We start from the raw sequence: 23,604 nt of genomic DNA, 5'->3' as shown, positions 1-23,604 counted from the left end.
TTTGAGGTTCAGCCGTAGTTTCGAGGTCTGCTCATGTTGCAGCCGGTCAGCTCATGCCTTCCCATTGCCAAATAGCATTCCACGGTCTGGAGACAGCATGGTTCGCTCAACCTTTCACCAGCCGACAGGTGTCCCGTTACAAGGAGTAAGACCACGGCTACTGGAGCCGGTTCTGCTCTCACCTCCTTCCCGCCCCTCGGTGTCGTCCGCCCTCTCTCCCTTGGCACTTCGTCCCGCCTGTAGCTCCTGGTCCATCTCCACTGATTCTACTCAATGCACTCACCGAGGTCACACACTTTTTGGTTCTAGACTCTCCCTTTGCCCTCTCTTTACATTTTCCGCTTAATGGACCAAAGTCTCAATCTCGCCCTGCTCGCTCCTAGAGCAGAGCAAGCGTGTGTGCCCAAGTTGACACCTGCAGACTCCCAAACCCCAGCCCCCAAGGGTCTGATTCTGTCCGTTATTTCTGGTCTTTTCCCGTTCATGCTGTGTGGCTTGTGTCCCTGGTCATTTTCAATTGTGCATGAAGAGTTAAAGACTCACTGAGGCGTAGGAGGGTGTCTGCCTCCCCTACGGGCGCTTTGCGGCTGCTCCCGGCAGGTGCCTGGACGCCCGAAGGCACCTGTGCACCTGGAAGACGCCTCTGGGGTGGGTTCTGGCCCCTTGCAGTGTGTTTTTAATCTTGCTTTCGTGAGAACTGCTGAAGAGCTTCTCATCTTTGAATGAAGTCTTATTTCTGAAGGTTTGGCAGAAACAGAAATGTTAGATCTGTGATGTTCTCTAGTTTTTGTCTCAGGCATCGCTGGCTTTGAGAAAGGAGTGTGGAAGTGCCCCTCCCCACCCCGTTTTCACTGTGGGGTCCTTACCTTGTTCTGATTTTAAAGGCAACGCTTTGACTATCTCATCACTGAGTAAAATGCCTGAACAGAAATTTGGAAGGCAGCCTTCATCAGACTACAGAGGTTTTCCATTTCTAGTGGGCTAAGAACATTTTGAGAACAAAAGTTAGGGATGGGAGTCACATTTCTGACAACGGTCTTTCCAAGCACCGAGGTGAGGGGACAGTGTTCCTCCTTCCACCGTGAGCCCACCCACTGGAGGGCGAGGCCGTGCTGTGAGAACCTGTAACCTCAAAGCCCCTGTAGCTTGGTCCGCACGGGTCCCTCTTCATTCGCATCCAGTCCAGGGAGGGCGGCGGGGCGGCCCTGCCTGGGCTTCCTCCCCTTGGGACCCTGCCCGGTCAGCCCCCGAGTCTGCCACGGCAGGGGGAGCGGTGCGCCCACGCACGTGCTCTGTTCTTTGGCCTCCACGGAGAAGTGCAATCGTCCGGGGTCTGTCTGTCTGTCTCTGTTTCACTCAGCATAACACCTTCTAGGCCCTTCTGAGCTGTTGCAAATGGTGAGCTTTCATTCTGTTTATGGCCGAAGAGCATTCCGCTGTGTAGATGCCCCTTCTACCCACCCCCATCTGTCGATGGGCGCTCAGTTGCAGCCAGCGATTGCAGACAACGCTGCGGGGAATGTAGGGGTGACGTGTGTTTTCAAAGTTGTGTTTCGGGTGTGTTCCCAGGAGTGGAGTCACAGGGTCACAAGGCAGTTCCGTGTTTAAGTGTCTGAGGGGACACCGCCCCCGTCTGTCAGCAGCACATGGTAGCAGCCGGCAGGTCTGGGGATGGGGACCTGTGCCCTGAGTGAACACCAGATGGGGTGCCGAAGTTGGAGTGCGGTGTTTGAGGGTCAGCCCAACGGGGTTGGGGAGCACTGCGTGGTGCACATCGCTGGTCTGGGGCTGCTGGGGTTCTTGAGGCCGCATTGGGGGTCTTTGTGTCACCTGGCCTATCAGCTGTGGAGCCAGGACCACAGCCCCTGTCAGCCCGGGGCTGCCTTCCTCCAGCATGTCCCAGTGCGGGGCGCACCCAAGGGCCACTGCACCCTGAACCCACAAGCCTGGCCTGGCACCACCCACAGACAGACCTGGATCCGAACCTCCCAGGCTGCTGGTCAAGCACGCGGCCTCCTTGGCCCTTGGGGGTGGGGGTGGGCCCCAGGCCTTCTCAAGGAGCTGGTGCCGGGCCCAGCACCCCCTCCGCCAGAGCTGCCCCCCGCCCCCCGGCCCAGAGGCGGCCACACAGTGCACACCCAGCGGCTTCCCTTGGTATTTATTCTTTCATACAAAAGTTACAGGCTTGAAATGTCTGCGGGAGGTGCCACTGTCAGTCAGGTTAGGCAGGAACACACATTACAACAACATGGGGGTGCCTCTCAGAATCGGGGTTCAGTTCAGAGTCAGCGCCAGCCCACCCTCTCCTTGGCTGCCCCTCCACCCTCGCACGGAATCCAACTGTCCCGATCAAGTCTCTCACCTGCCCCAGAGACAGCTCTCGGCCAAGCCTGGCGGCCAGCACGCTGCCCCGCCTCCACCCACATGGCTCGCCTGGCATCTGGCACCTCTGCTCAGACCCCCGAGGGCTCGGGGATGGCGGGGGCAGGGCCACCTCTGAGCTGTGGGGAGGTGGAGCCCCCACCCCACCTGCTCACGGCCGAGAACAGGCCAGACTCGCACGTGCCCGCGAGTGGCTGGGCGCTACGGCGGGAGACCCGGGCTCTCGGAAGCGCTGAGGCCCTTTGGGGCCCAGAACCCAGGCCAGGCTGGGGCAGGCCGGGAGGACTGCAGCTGGCAGGCACGGACCCCGCCCCCGCACTCGGTCACAGGGACGCGACTCACACACTTTTTAAATAAAGCCACGTGCTCCGTCCTGACGCCTGCACAGTCTCCGCCAGAGGGACTGAGACCGACATTTCCTAGACGTCCCCTCCCCGTGCAGGGCAGGCGAGGGAGGGAAAAGACCGGCCAGCTTCTTCTTGAGACAAGCTGCTCAAGACCCACCAAGGACTCGCAGTGACTTGGCTGTTCCTTTAAAAACAAAGTCTAAACAGCCCGCAGCTGTTGCTTCCCACTGCCCGGTTGCCTGGGCTGAATGCAGGGCACCCTGGGGATGGGACCCCGCAGCCCTGGCCGCAGACTGTCGACCTCGGCATCAAGAATGGCGGGAGCAGGAGGACGGAAAAGCCTCTGGTCTCATGAGCGGAAGGAGCCCCTGCCACCCACCAGGATGGAGCAAGTTAGGAGGGAGTCTGGGGGCAGGGGGTAGGAGATGGAGTTTAAGGCACATGGCGAGTGACAGTGGAGGGCCCACTGGCCTCCCCCAGGACAGAAAGGCCCCCACTCTCTCTGAATGAACTGACCCGAGTTACGGGCCCAGCTCAGGTGAAACGGGTCTCTTGGATGGTCGAGTCCTGTCCTGCTACAGCCTCTTCCTCCCAGCTCCCAGCAGCAGCGACGGCGGGGGCGGGAGAGATGCAGGGGCAGGACTGGCAGATGCCGCTGCTCACGGCCGCGGGCCCTGGGGGCTATACCGGGACAGGAGCACCGGGGCTGCAAGGGCCCTGCCGTACCTCCTGGGCCGGGCGAGCAGCTCACCACCCTCTGTTTTAAAAAGCAGGACTAGAAAGTAGAAGGAGCACCCCCATCCTCTCTGCCCACCCAGCTAAGAGATGTCCTCCTCATTCAAGGTCCCAGGAAGCACAGCCCCCCACAAGGGCCCTTGAGCCTGCACTCGTCTGTCATTTCAGCAGGTCTAGGACCCTGCAGTCGAAGCGGTGAAGATGCCGGTGTTCCTTGTCTGCTCCCGGGGGCGGAGGAGTGGGGGACAGGGACGGGGGGGGGGGGGGGGAGACAGACGTGAAAGCAGAAACCAAACCAGAAAACCACCGAGTCACAAATCAGCAACGAGACCTGCCTGCTGGCTCGGCGCGCAGGAGGAGGAGGCCGGAAGCTGCCTGGGCCCCGGGCTCCTGCCCTGCCAGGCCCCGAGACCACGGCCGGGACGCACCCTGCTGTCACCCACCAGGTCCCAAGTCCCGTCCAGGCTCGGAGCCGCACTCGGAGCCTCTCCTGAGCGTTCTCCTCGCTCACGGCACCTTCTCCTAGGTCTTCTCTTCCCGGTCTGTTTTTCTCCTCGTTATGTTCCTGGGTTTGATTTTCAGAGACAGTTCCCACAGGGCCTCCTCGGCCAGGTGGTCGCTGAAGTCATTGAAGAAGTTTATGATGTCGTCGTTTCTCCGGATGTCATAGTGCCTGGTGAGGAGGGGAGGGCGGCCAGTGAGAACCCAGGGCCCCTCGCAGGTGACCCACTACCGCCCCAGCAAACGGGCGTGGCAGGGGCTGCTGCCGCCCACAGGCCACGGGGCAGAACGCGAGCGTGAGGAGACGAGGCCACTAGCATGTGGAGCCCAAGCTGGACCCTGAGGCCGTGCTCCTCGCTTCTCCCAAGGTCTCCCCACACAGCGTCCCTGCACCTGGGCCCCTCTACAAGGGACCCTGCAGACTCAGCTCCTTGGGCCCACCCTGGTGGGCTCTGTCATCTGGGCTTCCCCCACTGCTCTGGGGTCCAATGGCCAGGGTCTGTCCCCACCTCCTTGCAGGAAGACCAGCCACAAGCTGACTGCCGTCCATGGGCAGGCCATGGCCCCACTGGGCCGAGCCCGGCAGCCACGCTTTCTCTCACGTGCTGTTGCCAGGGTGGGGCAGGCCCCGCCCCCTCACTGCCCAGCTCCGCCCACAGCCCTGGGGCAGCTGCACTCACGCCTGCTGGAAGCAGCGCATGCTGTCCAGGATGTTGAACTGCTGCCACCGCTTGGAGAAGTTCACCTTGCCGTCGATGTAGTCTGGGTTGCCTAGGTGCACGAAGGTGAGGTCCTGCAGGATGAGCCCCCTACAGAGTGGAGAAGGCAAGTCACCCACTGGAGGTGACTCGGAAGGCGGCTGGTTTCCAGGCCAGTCGGCGGGGCTGCCAGGATGAGGCAGTGCTGACTCGGCCAGGCCTTAGGACTGTGAAGCTACCAGAGCCACCAGCGCCTCTGGGACGTGGTGGCTTCCTCCAGCGGGAAGTCCTGGCTCCTGGGCTCTGGTCCTGGGAAGACAGCTCCCGTCCCATAGGCCCCCAGTGACTGTCCCAGCCTGCAGAGGGCTGTCAGGGAACAGGCTGCTGCAGTGAAAGCCGGCAGAGTTGTGGGTTTGCTAATTAAAATCCATAAACGAATGGAAAGACAATATAGCCCCAAACCGGAGTGGGTGGGAGCCAGAGCCCGCCTGGTTGACGGGTGTGGGCAGGAGCCTCGGAACAAAGAGCATGACAGGCAGTTCCCCACCTGGGAGCCCAGCCCCAGCCCAGCCCCCGGGGGACAGCGACGGTGCTCAGCAGGGGCCGGGAGGCCGGGAGCAAGGGAGGGGATTGGCGGTCCCACCTATGTCTCCAGGGGACGTCCCATCAGAGGCCCAGCCCTGGGACAGTGCTGGCTGAGTCTCCCCGCCCATTCACACACTGAGCGCTCTGGTGAGACCGCCAGCAGCAAAGCCTGTTTAACTCGATTTCCCTTGTTTCCTGCGCTTTCTGGCCACACGCTCCTTCCTGCTCCCACCTGCTCCACCCAGGGCCCACCCTGGGGACCTGTTCTCTGAGCGTCTTCCCGCCACGTGCTCTCAAGGCTCCCGGGATGACTCAGGGCCCCCAGGTGGTTGCCATGTGCACCCAAATCTGAGGACAGCTGGAAATGGGCGTGATGCCCCTGCCGGGGAAAGGAAGCTATTCGTCTGTCCACACGCTTGACCAGACGTGTTGACTGGCAGGTCAGGGAGACGTGGGCAGGACGGGGACTCAGACCCATTTTCACTGGACCCCACTTTTGTGTTTTGAAGTAAAAGGTGCTGCTCCTTGTTACGTGGTTTAAAGTTACAACAGAGGTGCCAGAGGGCTTGGTTGGAACCCCCAAGGGCCGGTTTGTCAGGGGCCCATGGAGCAGCCCTGAGCGAGCGTGGGGCGAACCCGGGCAGGAGGGTCCACTCACAGGTACGGGATGCAGGGCGGCTCCACCTCCGAGAGGGCGGCGCGGTAGGCGCGGAAGGAGGACGAGCTGTCAATCAGCGTGCAGTACTCCGCCAGGCCCTGGGGCAGGAGAGACACGGGGACCCTGAGCACTGGGACAGGGCTGGGCACCGAGCCCTGGCCACTTCTCACCGACCAACTCATCACTCGCCCTCTGCCAGTGCCGAAGGGTGCCCACGCACACCACGCTGTTCTGGAACTGTGCCTGGGCCCGGCCCCACCGCAGGGAGACCAGGCCACACTGTTCCCCGTCCGCACCCGCCGAGTGTACGAGGCCTGGGCCCGGGCCTCTCCTGGTCGTGGTCTGCACTGTAGCCCCAGCGAGCCTCTGAAGCGCACCCTCACCCCGGGCACTCCTGGCGCCGAGCCTCCCTTTGCTCTCTCTCAAGGCCAAGTCCACCTGGGGTGGGTGGGTGACCTTATCCCACTGCTCCCCCGGGCTCACAGCCCGGGGCTCTTGCCTGGGAAACTCAGCTGATCCTGCCTTTTGCGCGTCGGGTGCCTCTTGGACGGGTCACCTCCTCCAAGAAGCCCTGCTTCCTCAGGACCCCTTCTATTTCCCTGAGCACCTGGCACGCGTGTCCCACCTCTCCAAATAGCACCGCTTTACAACCGCCCTTCTACGTCACCTGGCCAGGCGACCCCGAGGCGGCCGGCCCAGCCCATGCTCAGCCCGTGCTCTGCCTCCCTTGTCGATGGAAAGCACCCCCACGACAGCGAAGGTCCAACCCTCGCCAGGCCCCCCCGCGGGCCGGGCCCTCCCCAGCACTGTCCTGCTCCTGGTCACCAGCTCCCACCGCTCACCTCTGCTGCCTGTGCACCCCTGTCCCCGCAGCCGGGAATCCCCTCCCTTCCCTGAGGCGGCTCCTCAGGGCGTGGCCTGACCAGCACTTCCTCTCCCTGGCGCCCGTTCCCGTCCTGTTAGCACCCACCCTGGACTCCTGATGCCTAATGGAGCCCCAGCCCACCGTAGGCTTTCTGGAGGCATGGGCCGAAGGAAGGGGCAGGTACTTTTTAGGAGGTACGCGCTATGGTGCAGGCAGCAGGACGCTGTGATGTAACCCCCAGCACCAACCATGAAGCCCCTCGACCCAGGGACAGAGACTGGAGACCGGAGACTGAGGCAGGCTGGGGGGCTGTCCCGGCCACAGAGCAGGTGGGTGTGGAGCCAGGACCCGAGCGTGGCTGCCCCCCCTCACCTCTGAGGTCTGCTTCTGCCACTCCAGCCTGCGGATGGGCGCCGAGTCCAGCGCCGAGAGGATGGCCAGGTAGGAGTTGAAGTTGTTCAGCTTCCGCAGATGCTGCAGAGAGAGGTGCAGCGGCTGTGAGAACGAGGTGGGCAGGCCGGGCCCTCCCACCGCCTGGGGGTGAGGCCTCCAGAGCAGGCCCAGGAGGGCACCAGGGTTACCTTCATGATCTTGATGAACTTCAGGAGCAGCCGTTCCCTGTCCTGGGCCTTTTCCTGTAACATGATTATTGACCGGACCCTGCATGACCGAAGGAGGAAGACGGCTGAGTCCCTGGGTGGTCCCGGTGGAGAGGTGACCAGCCAGCACACATCCAGAGCTCATAGCGAGTGCCCAGGGCTTAGGAAGCACCAAGTGCGGCTCTCGTCTGTTCGCTCATGGAGCTCACGGGGCCCCAGGAGGAGGCCAGAGGCCACAGAGAGAGCTGGTGGCTGTGCCCGAACACCAGCATGGGGACCAGCGACGGTGCATCTGGGTGCTAGCAGGGCATCCCTGACGAGCGCTGACCCCGAGCACCACCGGGCACGGAAAGGCCGTGCATAGGGGAGGGGCAGGCCTGTGGGTTGGGAGGCCACCTCTCCACCTCAGCGGACCGAAGCCAAGGCCCACCCTCTCAAGGGCCGGACAGTGGCCTCCACCCTGTGGTTTCACGGCAGCCACTGCGGGTCACTGGGGGGAAGTACCGCCTCTGCCCTGTTAGCAAGCGCCTGCCCTGATCTACCCAGAAGACCGTGGCTCTGCAGGGACCCCCACCCTTCCCAGGCTGACCCCTCCCCAGGGCTGGAACCCTCTGTGACCAGCAAGCCGCTTGTCTGAAGCCTGGCGCAGGGCCTTGTGAGGCTTCCAAGCAGTACAAACGACCGTGTCCTCACGGGTTGCCGCCGCCTCCCGTGGTGAGGAGGAAGCCCGGAGAGCTGGGGGCTGCCGACTGCTCTCCAACAAGCAGCCCTTGGGCATTTTTACAACACTGGCTGCCTCCCTGGCGGCGGCAGCGGGTTGTGCGTGGGGTGGGGCAGGCCCTGATACCAGACAGCGTGCTGCCACATGCCACCCACCCTCCATGGTGCCAGAGGCTGCGGGCAACTTGGGCCACATCTCGAAGAGCCCACAGTTCTGTCATATGTTATTGGCACGCTGCTGCGCCCCAGTTTGCTTTAAGAATTAAAGGCTACCTAAAAGCATTAATGGATCCTACTCCTTGCTGTTCTTTCGGGCAGAGGCAGTGTGAGGCTGAGTCCTGAGGCCGCTGCCCTGGCAGTGAGGCGACTGGGGAGGGCGGGTGTGGGCAAACCTCACCCCGCCCCCATCCTGGGCCCTCCCTCCTGGTCTCCCACTCCCAGCCCTCCAGTCTGCGGGCGTGGGGTGGGGAGGGTGGCTTTCAATGCCCCAGACACACCCTCTGCTCTCTGCTGCCTGTAGTTTAAGCCTCAGGAGGAGCTGGAAGGGATGAAGGGGCACCCCCCCCCGCCGGCCACCAGAGCCCTGTGCCACGGACTCCTCACCAGTAGGACATGTTGTTGAAGTGCTCTGTGAACTGGGTCAGGTTGGGGCTCTTCTCCTCGTTCTGCTCTTTTGCCCAAAGTAAAACCTCAGGGATCTGAGAGAGAAAGTAGACTGGGTAGGGCTGGAGCCCTCCTGCTGTCCTGTGCCCAGGGGGTGGGGGGGCGAAGGTCGTGGTGTCCCCATTCTGGGACAAGCTGCCCCAGCTGCGGCTCTGGAAGGGCCCGCCCCACCCCACCCCCTCGCCCCGCCCCACGGCGTACCTCTATTTTATAAAAGAGCTCGGCATCTAGCAGGGTCAGCTGCTCGGCTATTTCATGGCTGTGAAAGTCATGTAGAGTCCCCGGCCTGGAAGAGAGATGCGTGAGCTGAGCGAGCCCCGGAGCTGGGAGATGGAGGGAGCGGCTGGCGGCAGGTCAGGACCGCCCATGTTCCTCCCGGGACCATAATGCCAGCCCCCCTCTCCCACTGCTGTTGGGGAGGGTGCTGCAGGTCCCCTCGCAAGATCAGGGACAGCCTAGGGGGACAGAGAGGGTGCCACGTGAATAAAGGCTGGGCCAGAGGGGCAGGCAACAGATTGGAACCTACACACAGGGTCCTGGGAATGTTCGGGAAGGCATGTTGGGGGGGGCGAGCTTCCACAGCTGCCGCAGCAGTGCCAGGAAGAAAATTAAGAGCCAACCGCAGCCCCAAGCCCGTTCATCTGTCTCCTGTCCTGGTTAGCTCCCATGCCCGGGCACCCCACCTCCTGGTTAAAAGGTGACTCGTCACAGAACAGAACCCCGGAGAAGAGGCGCCCACCGGGCGCAGGGCCCTGCAGAACCGGGTGTGGGGCTGTGGACTGCAGAGGCGCTGGGGAGAACGGGGTGCAGTGGTGGCTACGGGCACAGCTCCAGCCAGAGGAGGCAGGGGCTGGAGAGGGCACGGGCGGACGGACAGATGGATGGTGACTCACCTGGCTGCCACTCCCCTGGCTGCAAGGGGCTGGTCGGAGTTGGCACACCTGAGTAGCTTCTTCTGGTCCACCTTGTCCAGGATGTTCTTCCGGAGCACACGGGCCAGGCTGAGCTCACCGCTGCACACCAAGCGGAAGACCAGCTCCATCAGCAGCTTCAAGATCTCTTCTGTCAGCTCCACTAGGCTACAGAGTCGAGGCCACCGGGGGTAAGGACACAAGGACAGAAGAGAGAATGGCTGCCACGGGGTCTCAAAGCCACCTCCAGACACCTACCAGCCCTGTGGGACACCTCTCATGGGGAGAGAGCAGGCAAAAGTCCTCAGACTGCTGGGGGGACCCGTGGTGACAAGTGACCCTGTCCTCTCAGCCAACACGCTGGCCCTGGACGAGCACAGGGGCCAGCCTGGGGCAGGATCTCACCAAAACCCTGCCCGGAGCAGCCGCCTGTTCTGTGGGTGAGGAGGCTCAAAGGGGCCCTGGCCCCTCAGACCAGACGCCCCAGGACGGCCCTCCGCACAGGGCCCGCCACGCACAGAGGTCTCACAGCAGGGCACCACCGAGGTGGCTCCCTGACGGAGGGGAAGTGCTGAGGCAGGACCAGGAGGGTGCCTTCGCCAGCCTAGGAAAGGGCCGGCCTGGCGTGTGTCTGCCGGACACGTGGCAATGGAGAACGCCCCCAGGGGAGCATGGGGAGCTGAGTGGGCGGGCACAGTCCCCACGAAGAAACCAGGGTGTGGGCCTGGGCTGGGTCATTCCCCCAAGGCCATGTGTGAACAGGCTGGAGCAGGCCCTGTGCAGAACTGCGGGCAGGTGGCCCGGGAGAGGCAGGGACGCCCCAGTCTCGGCACAGGCGCCGGTGCCCCAGAAGGGACCTGACAGGCCAAGGCCTCCCTGCAGCCCTGCGGGCAGAAGCACTCACCAGAGCTCATCCACCACCCGCACCAGAACGAAGAACGTGTTCTTGCTGACGCGCTTCTTGAACGTATCGGCAAAGGGGGAGAACTTCTCGTACGTGGAGTGTGTGTTAAAGAAATAGCCATTCCCATGTGGGCAGGGATAGGAAGATGTCATTGGAAGGTCCACCTGCCGCCAGCTGCCACTCCCTGAGTGCTGGGATGTGCCAGGGGACCAGGCATGGGGACAGCAGAGGCCTGGGCAGGGCAGCAGGGCCGCAATGTGGCCATCAGCGCCCATCTCAGCGTGTCCTCGCCCACCACCCTCTCCTGCTCCCACGACTGCCCCCTGCACCACCCAGGGCCGCCTTCTGAGCCTCGAGTGGAGACCGGCACCACAAACTGGGTGGGTATGTGGCCCAGACACGTCTCCCTGCGCTCCTGACTCACGTTCCTGGGGCCTGAGGACCCGCTGAGGCACGCCTGCTGCTCCCCCGCAGCTGCCCTGTGAACACCTGGCCTCGGCCGGCAGCTCCTGAAGCTCTGCCTTCTGCCCCCTCGGCTGCCCCTCCAGACCCTGCTCCTGCTCCTTCCTTCCCTGGGGACCCGGGCGTGCTCAGGAAGGGGCCACGCGCTGGGCACAGTCCTCGAGGCCTGCAGCACAGAGGGCTCACACACCAGCTGTGCTCAGGGTCTCGGTGCTGAAACACCTCCACGCACAGGCTGGAAGCGGCTGAGCGGGGCCTGGCCCTCTGCAGCAGGCCCGACACTAGCAAGTTCTCAACAAGTAGGCGCTACAACCACCTGCTGAGCCAGGCCTGCGAGCAACAACCTGTGAGCCCCGAGAACGGACGTTCGTTCCCCTAGAGTCCTCACAGACAGGGAGTCCACCTCAGTGCAGAGGGGCCAGAAGGCCTGCAGGGAGGAAGCCTCAGGGCACCTGGGGGCGGAGAGAGCTGGAACCCCAGACTCCCTGCCCCAAGCAACAGCAGCTGTCCAGCAGGTGGCACTCACGAGCTGTGACTCGGGGACGTAGTCGAGGGGAAGCAGACCTTGGGCTGGCCCACCTCTGGGGCAGGACAGGACCTGACAAAGAGGCATCAAAAGTGGTTCCTCCAGGCCCGGGGCTCTTCTGGAAAAGGCACACTCGCAGGCAGACAGGGCTGAGGGGCAGGTGCCGATTCTGCAGTGGATTTGAGTTTTGGTCCACGGCCAAGTCTGCGTCAGAACGAGGGGCCGTGTCGTCCCCGAGGCTGCTCACTGAGCCTTGATTCCCTGGGTCCCGCACATCCCTACTCACCACCCCAACGCCCTGGGGCCCCGCTTGAAGCCACAGGGGCCCCCACGGTTCCCCCTGAGGGGCCGGTTCTAATGACTCAGGACCACTGGTGACTGCAGCAGCCCCCACCGCTGTCCCGGGCCTCCTCCTCACTCAGCCCTCTCACGGATGGGGATGGGAGGTCCGAGGGAAGCCTTGCCTGAGGCCCCAATGCCAGGGCACAGCACGACCGGGCCGCACCTGCCCCCACTGCCTCCACGGCCACCAGGCCCCTGAAGGAGGGCTGGGCGGGCGAGAAGGCCCCCCTTCTGCAGTGCGGGAGGTCGCAGCGGAGCCAGGAAAGGATATCGGTACTGCAGCTTCTTGATGAGCTCCTCGGGGGTGATGAAGGTCCGGTAGGTGGTCAAGAAGGCCTCGCAGTACAGCACCAGGTCTGGAGGAAGGACAGCCGGTGAGCGCCGCCTGCTGTGACGAGCCCCACCTCCGACGGAGCACTGACAGCTAAGGCCGGGGGACTCGCAGGCCTTCACGGCCGTGGGCACAGAGAGAACCAGGCGAACTGGCCTGCGGGTTCTGCAGCTCACTCACAGGTGATGCCTCTGACAGCAGCCCCAGGGAAGGAAGGTCTCGGGGACCACCCACACTGACACACCCATAATGGGGTGAAGGGGCCTGCTGGGCGAGTTGCTGGGATGTGCCCTTGGGGACGCTCGGGGCCAGGGAAGGGCAGGCCCAGCGGGAGGAGCCCCTCCGGCAGGGGCCCCAGGGCTGGCGGCTCCCCCACGGCTGCCCCTTCCTGGCCCTTCCAGCCAGGGGTCAGGATGACTCCGCTCATCTGTGGTTGTGACCCCCCCCCCCGCCATAGTCCTTAAAGGAAAGGAGTGGAACGCTCTAGATGCAGGTCACTCCCTGAGACACATGACCTGGCCAGGTCTGTGAACTTCAGAGTTGCTCTGAGCTGGAGCCAAGGTTCAAGTCCTGATCTGACGCCACAGTATGTCTCTGCACCGTGAGGCTGAGCTCGTGTGCGCACCGCTTCCTTTCTGGTCGGGGACCGCCCTCCCCTACCTTTTCTCATTCACCCCAACTCACTGGGGAAAACCCCACAGACACCCTTCTCCGACTAAGCAGTGCAGCTTGGCCGATCCCAGCCTCTGCTCCCAGCCCTTGAGGGTACCCCTGGGACAAAGGAGAGAGGAAGAGGCCGGATCCTGCACCTGGGTGTGTGTGGGCAGCTGGAGGAGCGGGTGTCACGAGGGAGGCTCCACAGCATCACCCCAGGCTGCTCTCTGGGCCCCAACCCACCCAGCTCACTGTTGAGTCTGGGCTTCTGCTCAGAGTGGGTGGGCAAGGGAGAGGAGATAGGCTCAGTGGGAGCAACGCCCGCTTTGGGAAGACTGGGCCCAAGTCTGCACGTCCCTGAGTGCGGGCCCCCGGTCCCGAGGAAGCCACGGGTGCAGTCCCTGGGCCACAGGAAGCCCCCTCGGCCCTCACTGTGTGGCCCAGGGTCCCTGACTCCACATTGCGTCCCGGGTACGCCCGACTCCAGTTCCTCGTGGCCTCAGCCTTCCCGTGAATAAAACCAAGCAGAAGCCCGACTGGCAGCGCAGCCTCCTTGCCAAGCACCACAGGCACAGACTGGAAGGTTCTCGGCTGCCCGTGGCAGGACAGCAGAGCCCACTGCTCTGGGCCGAGCCAGCTCCCACGTCAGCCCTTTCCTTCTGGGTGAGGGTGACAGCCCTTCCTTCCGCCCTGCGGAGCCCCACTGGGGGGTTCCCCGCAGCAGGCAGAGCACCGGCTGCTCCCAAGGCCAAGGATGAGCACTCCGGGGGCACCCGCTCGGGGAGCATGCCCCGAGTCGGCGCACTCAGCTAGCACGTCCACTGGGCACTGCCAACCTCTGCCGATGCTGAGGCTGCGGCACATTGTGTCCCGTGGCCGCCCGGGCCTACGAGTGGTCCAGCTGCATGCGAGCTCCAAGTCCTCAGGGCCGGGCTCCGCCCTGGACACGAGACACCGGGGAGAAGCCCTGGCAGGCAGGACAGTGGCGGTGCTGAGTCTGCGGCACCATTTCGTCTTTCTCTGCCACACAGATATTACTCTTGTACTTCGTTCATGGTTTAAAAGTTCTCAGAATCACTTTGAGAAATTGGCAGTAAAAACAGGGATTTGGTCATTTATAAAAAATGAAACTGGGGGGTCATGGGGTCAAGACTGGGGTATGTTAATTCCTTCCACACCTGATGTTAGCACCTCGTGGTAGTTCAGAAAGGGTGGGAGCAAAGCCAGTGTGGGAGCGAGCGGCTGGCTGTGGGGGGGCACTGCAGCCCCTCCCAACTGACCACGGTCGGGGCACCTTCTGTGGCCCCGCCTCCTCTCCCTGGCGGCACACAACTCGGAAGGACAGCTCTCCTGCAAGCACAGAGTCCCCAGACAGGAGGTCCCCACTCCTCCGCCCTCAGATGAGCACACTGAGGGCCGGAGACCCTGGGAAGGCAGGGCCCCGCGGTCAAGCTCTGGGCTCCTGGGCAGAACAGGACCAGAACCCTGCCTAGTGGTGTGGGATGATGCGATGTCACGTGAGCACCGGGGAGGGACAACGCCACCGCAAGTCGGTGCTACCACTGAACGCATCACTCCAGGTGCCGTCTCTGGGGCGCCTGCGAGGAGCTGAGCTCTGCACCCTCCACACTGGCCCTCAACGTGTTGTCACCACCCCACACTGAAAAGGGACACCCTCCAGGAGGGTCAGGAAGCAGAGGTCTGGCTTTCAGTGCAGCTTCCTAGGTCCCCAACTGTGGTGACCCAGCAGCTCTGCCGTCCCAACTGGCTCAGGACCGGCGGGGAGGACAGGACAGGGCAGGACAGGGCAGCGGAGGGCCAGGCAGTGGGCGGCTGCAGTAGGACCCTGGGCCCAGACCAAGGCCCCCAAACAGCCACGGCCGTACCTTTCCGGTCTGTCTCGGTGGCGTGGACCAGCAGGATGTCTCCAGACCCCCCTCGGACATCGGGCCCGTCGTCACCCTGCAAGGACAATGGCCATGAGACGGCGGAGCTGAGACCACAGAGGTGCTGTGCTGGAGATCCCAGGTCCCGTTCCCTCTGCCCACCCTGGCCATCTAGCCGCCCCCAGCCCGGTGCCTGGCTGGCAGGCCCAGAGCGGAACCCATTTGGCAGACGGAGGCCCTGGGAGCTGCCCGGGCACCACGGGCACCAGGGTGCTCAGCTCAGAGACACGCCGGGCCAGGGGAGGTGACACTCTTGGACCTTTCCCTGCTGCCACTGGACTAAGCCACTCCTGTTTCCAGGGTGGCCCGGAAGAGGGGGACGCAAAGCCCCTCCAGGTTAGCCCCTCTGTTGAACAGGTCTGGGTGCTGCGCTTTACCCACGAGGCCCCCGGACAAGGCGCGGGATGGAAGCAGCCTGCACCCCCTGGCCGTGACTGCTGTGGGTCACTCTGTCAGCAGCAACTTCATGATGTCTAGCGCTGACGAGGGCTCACCACACGCAGGCCCTGTGCTGAGTGCCTTACGTGGGTCTCATCCTCACAAACCATCGGCTGGGGCTCGGGGAACGGGGCCCAGGATCTTCCGGCGCCCGTGGTGGCCCAGGCGCGGAGCCCAAGCCCAGGCGGCTGCCCAGAGGGCCAGTGCCTCACTGGGCCTTTCCGTTTGACTCAGGCCGAAACCCCTCCCCCTTGTCACCGGCCAGACTCTCCTGACCAGGGCCTGCGAGGAGCTCACCTCCTGCTTGAGTGTCAGCCTGGCCATGATTTCACTGTGGTCGATGAGAGACAGCTCGTCCACTTCCTCCTCCGACTGCGCCGGCTCTGGAGTCTCTGGTGACCTCGGGGCCCTGGGGGACACACGGTCTGTGCTGCAGGTGCCCAGCAGGCCCAGGGGCTGCGGCAGTGCAGCCCTGGTCACAGGGCTGAGGGTCAGAACCCCGCCCCCAAACAAGCCTCTCTGATCACAGTGACCACCTGCAGCCCACCTGGGGGACAGGGGCTGGGGCGGGGCTGGGACACCAGCTGGGTTTCCCCACTCTGCTGCTGAGCCCGTGTGACCACAGGACCTCCCTGCTGACCCATAAGGTCTCTGCCACTATAGTCAGGGCCACCATGTTCTTCGGGGAGAGGAGCAGCAAGTGGCCATGCAGAGGGAGCAGGGGAGGGGCTGGGTGACATCTGGGGGACACGGGCACTGGGTCCGCAGGCACCTGACTTCCCCCGTTTTCTTCCACATTCCCCATTTATTTAGGGTTCTTACGGTGGATCCTGTCAGGCACTGGCTGCCCTCGTGGTCACAGGTCACACCTGTGACCCTAGGACATGAAAGTTTGGGCCAACACGATGGGCCAGAGCAGAGCTCTGTGTCGTCCTGGGAGGGACCCCGTGTCTCGCATCTCATCACTGCTGTCTGTGGTTGGCTCGTGCGGAAAGAGGACAGCCTCCCAGGAAGTCCCTAACCAGTCCCGAGGCTTGGCCCCTGCGGCTTCACGAGGCCGCTGGGACTCTCAGACCCAGTGAGCTGCAGGCAGAGCCCTGGGCCGCCGTCACGTGCCCACGCACGCTCTGCCACTGGGTGCAAAACGAGAACACCTGTCCCCCTTGCCGAACACATGGGGCACCTCGACCATGGCCGGGAGAGGGAGGGAGGGTGTGGACACAGGGCAGGGCAAAGTAAGATCAGGGTTGTTCGTATGGAACACACACACGAAAACACAGCAATTAACACATAATCACGGGAGAGCAAACTCCGTGTTTTTGGTGCTCACAACGGTAACCTGCCTTCGCACCCCCTGCCGTGTGAAACGTTTGGAAACGTCTCACAAAGGTGAAGCTGACACGAGCGGCGTGTGGCCTGCTGCCCGGCAGGCCCCGCACAGCACAGTCCGTGAGTGGGGAGACCTACCACCACCTACCACCTCACCGCTGCACCTGGTCAGGTCTGACTGACGCTGAAAAGTGTTGCCCAGGAGGAGCAGACGTACAACTAATGCAATTATGATTCCTCATCGATCTTGGTTCCAAGAAGGCAAGCTGTGCGTTTCAGGGAGACTGAGGGGAGGGTGAGGTGCCTTGCTGAATGGGAAGGTGTGTCGTGCATTTCCTTAGGTGGGGGACTGGCACTGTGATCGGGGAGGGTTTCAAGCTTTGCCAGAGTGTTCCGGAATCAAGTGTCACACCTGTGAGTTACTTTCAAATGGCTAAGGAATATCACACACACAATGTATCTATAAACTCGCAATAAGAGGGTTTTTTGGGGTGTTCTTTTACACTCCCTTTCTGCACCTGAACTTGGGAGAGGTCGAGGCAGGTCGGCCCGGGAGCTGACAGAGACCGTTGTGGGCAGTCTGTGAACTGGCTCGCGGGTGCAGACGACCGGGAAGTCACGGCCAGCTGCCTGCGGCTACAACAAAGGGCTTTCGGGTGGGGCGGCACCTTCGATTTCCCTGCTTTCTTGCAGTCTCCTGTCTTTTCCACATTTTCTACCCTAAGCACGAACACCTTTGAGAATCATAAGAAAGGGAGAAATGTGGACGTACAGAACCCGCGGGCCGGGCATGTGGCCGGCGGGGGCAGCCCAGGCTGCGCCCTCTGGGCGGGCTGGCCGCTCTCGCTCTCAGGACCCTTGCCCCACGAGCGTGGCCGCCTACCTTTCTCCGCCGTCCCGGCTCTCCTTCCCGGCTGTGCTGCTGAGCGCAGAGGGATCCCTGGGGTGCCCGTCTTTCCCAGCTGGCGAGTCCTGAAAAGAGAAGTCAGTGCCGGGCTCGTGACAGGCGCCCGAGCTGGGGGCAGTCTGCTTCCCAGCACTCCTGCCCGCAGGTGGCTTCGGAGTGCAAGTCCCCGCGGAGCGGTCCCAGACAGGGACCGATCACCCACGCACGCACTGCCTCACACGGAAGCACACGGCCCCCTCAGACTGGTGTCTCGCCCGCTGGGGACAGTGGAAGGTGTCACCGCTTATAATGCGTCAGCAGCCAACCGAGCGAGACAAAGCCGTCCCAACCCCTCCTGGAGGAAACAGTGTCTCAGTTGCTCCTGCCCCACAAAGCTCAGCAGGCACTGTGCCCACACCGAGGCCTCTGTCAGCGGCACTGTCACGCCCACTTGCACGCACACACAGAGACCAGGAGTTAAGGGCCCTGCCGAGCCTGTGCAGCTCTGAGACTCCTCGTCAGAGGCGGTCCTCAGGACCGCTGTGCTCCAGGACCCCCGGGGACGGCTCCAGAGGGCCCAGCAGCTCCCGGGCGTGAGTGCGACCCCCTCCTCCAGCAGCCTCGCTTCTTCCTGGGGATCTGGGCCCACCCTGCCCAGCAACAACATGGCGCTCCTGCACCCCGGTCTGCCACCAAGGCCAGGACAGAGTGGGGCAGCACAAACCCGTGGGACACTGTCACGAAGAGTGTTCCCGGTGAGGTAGGTAGTGGGCACTGAGTGTGCTCCCAGGTAGTGAGAGGTGTGGGCCCTGGAGGGCCGGCCTGAGGTGGATGCCATCAGGCAGGGGCCACACTGGACGTTGCTGGGAGTGGGGGCACTGGTGAGGTGGAAACTCCAGGGAGAAACCGCTAGGCCCCAGGCACGGGGGCCCCTCCCACCTCGTTGGGACCGCACAGCGCCCTACGACCTGCTGCCACCTGAAGCGGGGCTTGCCCTGTGCAGAGCTCTAGGGTCCTGTGGGGATCCCCTCGGGGGAGTCGTCGTAACAGGAGTGGCCGTGCTTCTCACAGGCCTGAGCCTGGATCGACCTCCGGGGAGGACTCGGGCTCCTCCCCTCGAGGACACATCCCACTCAGGGTGCCAGGAGGGCGCTCCCTCTGGGGCTTCTGGGTTGGCTCCTGTTTTGCTGCAGCAAAACCTGGAAGCTGACCGCTTCACAGAGCTGCTGAACCCGACCCACTGGAGCTGCAGCAGCTGTGAAGCGGGGCAGACAGTGTCGCTGGTCCTGCGTGCTCTCAGCGGGGAGCTGTGTGGGAGCAGCGTGGGGCCTGCCCGCCAGACTCATCGCTTCTGGGAAAGCGGATGGGACGGGGGAGGGGGCATGCTGGGGAGGAAGAAGAGGTGACGGTGCAGAAGGCACCGTGGGGCAGCGGTGGTCCCTTTGGGACAGGGATGGAGGGCGGACCTCGACACCAGAAGGTGGGATAGTACCTTCTGAGAGCGCCCGACAGGTGGCCAGGTTGTCGGCAGGCTGCCCCGCAGATTTCCAAAAGACCCACTGAGTAAGCTCGAGGGCTGTCACGTGCAATGAAGCAAAAGCCAAAGACCTCCACCAAAAGCCAGGTCCTCTGCCCACGGGGCCGGTCTGCGAGGGACCGGGAGGCTCAGCCAGAAGCTGGGGCCCGGCCCTGATGGCCGGCCGCATGCACCAGGCGGCCCCGAGGCTACTTACTCCTCGAGAGTGGGCCAGCTCCTCGCCGCTCTGGCCAGAGGAGCACAGATTGACATATTCACCCTCACCCGCCTCCTCGATGGCGTTGTCACTCTGGGGGAGACAGGACGAGAGCAGAGGCACATGTGACAGACCCTCCGCCGGCCCCCAGGCTCCGGGAGCACAGCCTGCTGTGCCGGGCTGCTCTCCATGGGAAACAGGACAGAGGCAGGTGCACAGGCCTCCCTGGGCGGCTCTGCCCCAGGGTCAGAGAGCAACACTGCTTGGCCACCTCTTACTTGTGTCACGAGGGACCCATGCTTCCCTCTAGACCTTCTTCAAAATGACAGGGCCATTTACTGTCCTAGGGAGCAGTACCCTTCTCCTCTCTGCCCTGTGGGGACTGCGAGTGCCCCGCGTAGTGGGAGGTAATCACGGAGGGCAAGCAGCAGCCACGCAGATGACTCAGTGTGCCGGGGTCGGTCCCCGCCCACCTGCCCCTGCTCTGCCCCATCTCCTCGCCCGTGTCCTCGCCGACTTGCCAGGCAGCACCTCCCTGTGCCGGGAAGGAGCCCTGCAGTCGATGCCACGGCACAGGAGGGCCGAGCCCCATACAACCAACCTCTGCACCCTCTCCAAACACTGCCAACCCCACGGAACACTAGCAGCATCTTCTAACTTTATGCTCCTGGTAACCAATCATCTCTAAATGGTCGCTGACCCGCCTGGAGAAGCGCAGACCCCTGGTCTGCCAGGAACTCTGTATGGAACGGGCCGCGGCCTCACCTGAGACCTGCCGCAGACCTCCACCCAGCCATACCACTCACGGCACATGTGGCGGTGGCTGTTTGTCACCGACAGTGACACCGCTTTCTCCCAACGTGCAGCCCCCACGGGGGCGGGGGGTGCTGAGTTCTCACCGAAGGCGTCTGGGGCGAGTCAGGGAGAGAGGTTTCGGAAGGAAGGCAGACAGGGCTCCCGGGAAAGGTGCTCTCCTGAGAAGACGAGAGAGGCCCGTCCACGGCGCTGGGGGGCGGACCGGCGGCGGCTGGCACCGCTAGGTCCGAGCTCTGAGACTGGTGGACAGGTGGGAAGTGTGGAGAGGAAGAGGAGGTAGGCGGGAGGAAAGGTTGTGCGGAAGCTTGGCTGTGAGGCACGGAGTCCTGGGAGAAGGACCTGAACACAGACTTGTACTAGAGGTGCGGGTGCAGGACAGACACAGAACGAGGCGGTGGGGACAGACAGACAAGAGAGAAAGCAGTTAGGTTAACTCAGCTGGGCTCCGACAGGCTGTTCAGAGCAATCTAACGAGGGCCATGGCGCAGGCCCGACCCCCCCCCCCCTCTGGCCTGAGGCCCCCACCCGGACACCCTCCCCCGAGAAGCCCTGGACTGACCCGCGCTGTGCTACGCAGCAGGACGCCCCTGAGGACAGCAAGCCCCACGCTCAGCATGGGCAGCCACGTCCTCTGCTTGTCACACAACCCAGTCTATGCCTTTTGTCCCTTCAGGGACCTGCTGGGTAAGTTCAGCACCTTCGGTCAGATGCCTGGTCAGTGTACTCGCTCTGAATCTTTTGGGTAAACAAATCTCTTTGGATTTACCCCTTGGAGTCAAACGAAACAGACTTTCACTACTGTAATCCACCTCAAATCCTTTAGAAAGGTGGGGCATTAGCCTCAGAAATAGCTAGAAGAATTGTGCTAACAAAATGCTAAAAATTCTCAGTTCATTTCCTTTCCCACCCAATCTTCTTTTTTTTTATTTTTTAAAGATTTTATTTATTTACTTTTAGAGAGAGGGGAAGGGAGGGAGAAAGAGAGGGAGAGAAACATCAGTGAGTGGTTGCCTCTTGCACGCCCCCTCCTGGGGACCTGGCCCGAAACACAGGCATGTGCCCTGACTGGGAATCGAACCTACCACCCTCTGCTTTGCAGCCTGCGCTCAAGCCACTGAGCCACACCAGCCAGGGCCCTTCCCACCCAATCTTTTGTTTTCTTTCTTTTATTAAAATGTTAATTAAAGTTTTTTCCTTTCCTCCTCACCTGAGGACATTTTTCATGGCTGTTGAGAGAGAGGCCGGGAGAAAGGCTGCTGCACCCGGACAGAGGACCAAACCTGCCACCCGGGCACGTGCTCTGAGCAGGAATCGAACCTGCGACCCTCTGGTTACAGCGCGATGCTCCAGCCGCCTAGCTGCGCTGTCTGGGGCTCCTCTCTCTCCTTTTTTTAATGGACGAGGTGATCCTGCAATGCCTCCGACGCCATGGTGGAGCCCTCAGGCCCCCGTGGACCTCACCCGAAGGACGGTCTGCGGTCAGCCTGGGAGGTGCACAGGGAGCCCCTCCAGGCCTGGCTCTGCTCGCGGAGGAGGGCCGGAGACCACTGACCACCAGTCAAGAACACGACCGTGTTGCCATGTCCTACCAAGGGCCTGCCAATGTCCCAAGGAGACAGGAGAGGAGCGTGTGGGAAGGGACCGTGGCCAAAGGCCCTGCCAGGCTCACTCGCCCACTGTGGATGCGGAGCCCGACAAATGCAAACCCAACGCAACCGTGGACATCGCTCACTCCAGGTTCTCTGCTCCTGGCAGATTGTCAGAACCCACGAGAAGGAGGGAAAAAAGAAATTTTAAACAAACAGGAGGTCAAAACTGGGCACATCCTTAACTAGTCCTACAAAGCTTCCACTGTAACCTGGACTGAGAGCTCCGGCCACTCCAGGGACGGGTGAGCCTCCCTTCCCACGCAGGACTGCCAGCCGCTGGCCTCCTCCCTAGCTGCACGCAGCGGGTCTTCCTCCCTCCTCGGCGAGGCCGAGGCCCTCTCACCCCGTGAGCTGCAGGGGCTGCTGACTCACACCAGACCCAGTAGGCCTGTCCCAGGCACCCGCTCACATGTTTTATTGCCCGTCTAACCCACAAACTTGAGGCGTCCCCTGTACAGTCAAACAAGAGTGGGGGTGCCACATGTCCTGACCAGCTAACACCCTGGGCTTCGGTTCCTGCCGAAAGTAACACTCTGTTCACGTCCTTCTCTGCAGAGGAGCTGGCTGTGGGCCGCTGGCTGGTGGGCGCCCAAGCTCTCCCTGAGGGCTGGGGAGCTGCGTGTGTGCAGGGCCCTTGAGAGGGCCCGCAGAGGTGTGGCCCTTCTGCCGGTGAGGCTGCAGTGAGAAGTCCGGACCTGGGGGAGGACCCTCCCCCACCCATGCTGGAACCCAATGGCGGACTTGTGGCCCCAGAGCTGTGAGAACTGGGTTTCTGCTGCTCATAAGCCACCCAGGGTGTGGCTTTCCTAACAGCAGCCGGAACAGACTGAGACAAAAAGGCCAGCTCTGTCTCAAGCACCAACACTGTCCTCACCGGGACCCAGGCCCCGAAAACCCGCACTTGGTGGCCCTGTGACAATGAACCTGACTCAGAGTTCCGGCGCGATCATGGAGTTGTGACATTTGATAGTGGCTTCCTGGTGGATCACATGGTGTGTTAAACAGGTCTGGATGTGACAAGTTCGGGGTGGCAGACTCCGGCGCGGCTGGTGCCTTTTCTGGGACACGTTTCCAAGTCCCATGGGCCTGAACTGCACACCCCAGTGACCCTAAGCGTGTTCGTTAAGGTCTCGAGCCTCAGTTTCTTCCCCTTCAGAATGGGGATGAAAGCACTAGTGCTTCTGCCCCAGGCTCTCTGAGCGGACTCGATGCCGATGCCCGAGGCCCAGCACAGCCTGGCCCGTGACCAGCACTCGGTCAGCGTCAGCTGTTCTCCCTTACAGCTCCCTCCCGACCCAGGCTGGGAACTGCCCTGCACAACGACACCGAGACACTCAACAGGGGCACACATTTCTATGTACCGAGCAAAGGACTACTCAGGAATGGCTTCTAGTGTTATTACTTCAGTACCTACGGTACTGCCTGACTCAGCACTGTCTCACTTTTGAGCGCGGAAGAATGACAGGCAAGCACCATGCACCGCCAGGTGCAGGTCCCCAGTGGGAGATGGGGAAGGAGGCCCAGGGACACGCCAGGGCGTGCATGGCAGGAGTGGGGCAGCCACCAAGAAGGGAGGAAGGAGGTCCCATCTCTAGGACTAAGAGTCCTTGGGTCCCCCCCACCCTCCGGGGGCCCCTGAGCAGCTCTGGTATCCCAGCTAATGCAGTTGTGCTGGGACGGGGCCAAGCTTTGGAGGCACCTCCAGGGCTGGGGGGGATGTAGGAGCTGCTCTCTAATCCCCAGAAAGCCTGGTGCCTCTCCGGAAGCTCTGCAGAAGTGCAGGCCGTGTAGGGGCTCATTATCACACCATTTCCACAAGTCTGGTCTCTCCTGCTCTCCCCAGAAGTGTTTTTAGGCCCTTGAAGACTGCACGTGTTCATACAAGCAGGGAGAGGCAGAGCCGGCCACTGAGCGCAGACGTCAC

General features: G+C 62.6%; 1 protein-coding gene across 7 annotated transcripts in view; it reads right to left on the bottom strand.

Moving 5' to 3' along the window:
- Window positions 1–2,146: 2,146 nt before the first annotated feature.
- Window positions 2,147–23,604, bottom strand: part of RAPGEF1 (Rap guanine nucleotide exchange factor 1) — a 110,243-nt gene continuing 88,785 nt past the window's right edge. For 4 of the 7 annotated variants that reach the window (XM_053667632.1, XM_037158517.2, XM_037158518.2 and 1 more), the window contains 15 exons: window positions 20,115–20,387; window positions 19,216–19,308; window positions 17,480–17,568; window positions 15,565–15,676; window positions 14,770–14,845; window positions 12,170–12,254; window positions 10,569–10,661; window positions 9,647–9,832; window positions 8,955–9,039; window positions 8,694–8,788; window positions 7,353–7,431; window positions 7,144–7,245; window positions 5,907–6,004; window positions 4,646–4,774; window positions 2,147–4,137 (listed from right to left, as the gene is read on the bottom strand). In XM_053667632.1, the coding sequence (XP_053523607.1) occupies window positions 3,987–4,137; window positions 4,646–4,774; window positions 5,907–6,004; window positions 7,144–7,245; window positions 7,353–7,431; window positions 8,694–8,788; window positions 8,955–9,039; window positions 9,647–9,832; window positions 10,569–10,661; window positions 12,170–12,254; window positions 14,770–14,845; window positions 15,565–15,676; window positions 17,480–17,568; window positions 19,216–19,308; window positions 20,115–20,387 (1,746 nt within the window). In that variant the 3' untranslated portion in view covers window positions 2,147–3,986. The remainder of the gene's footprint in view (window positions 4,138–4,645; window positions 4,775–5,906; window positions 6,005–7,143; window positions 7,246–7,352; window positions 7,432–8,693; window positions 8,789–8,954; window positions 9,040–9,646; window positions 9,833–10,568; window positions 10,662–12,169; window positions 12,255–14,769; window positions 14,846–15,564; window positions 15,677–17,479; window positions 17,569–19,215; window positions 19,309–20,114; window positions 20,388–23,604) is intronic. The other 3 variants (XM_037158515.2, XM_037158516.2, XM_037158509.2) reach the window with 1 other exon arrangement.

Source organism: Artibeus jamaicensis, unplaced genomic scaffold, assembly GCF_021234435.1.
Source record: "Artibeus jamaicensis isolate MK-2021 breed Jamaican fruit bat unplaced genomic scaffold, CSHL_Jam_final contig_471, whole genome shotgun sequence".
Classification (NCBI taxonomy): domain Eukaryota; kingdom Metazoa; phylum Chordata; class Mammalia; order Chiroptera; family Phyllostomidae; genus Artibeus; species Artibeus jamaicensis.
Note: the sequence above shows the minus strand (reverse complement) of the source record. Positions and strands in the feature narration are given on the sequence as shown.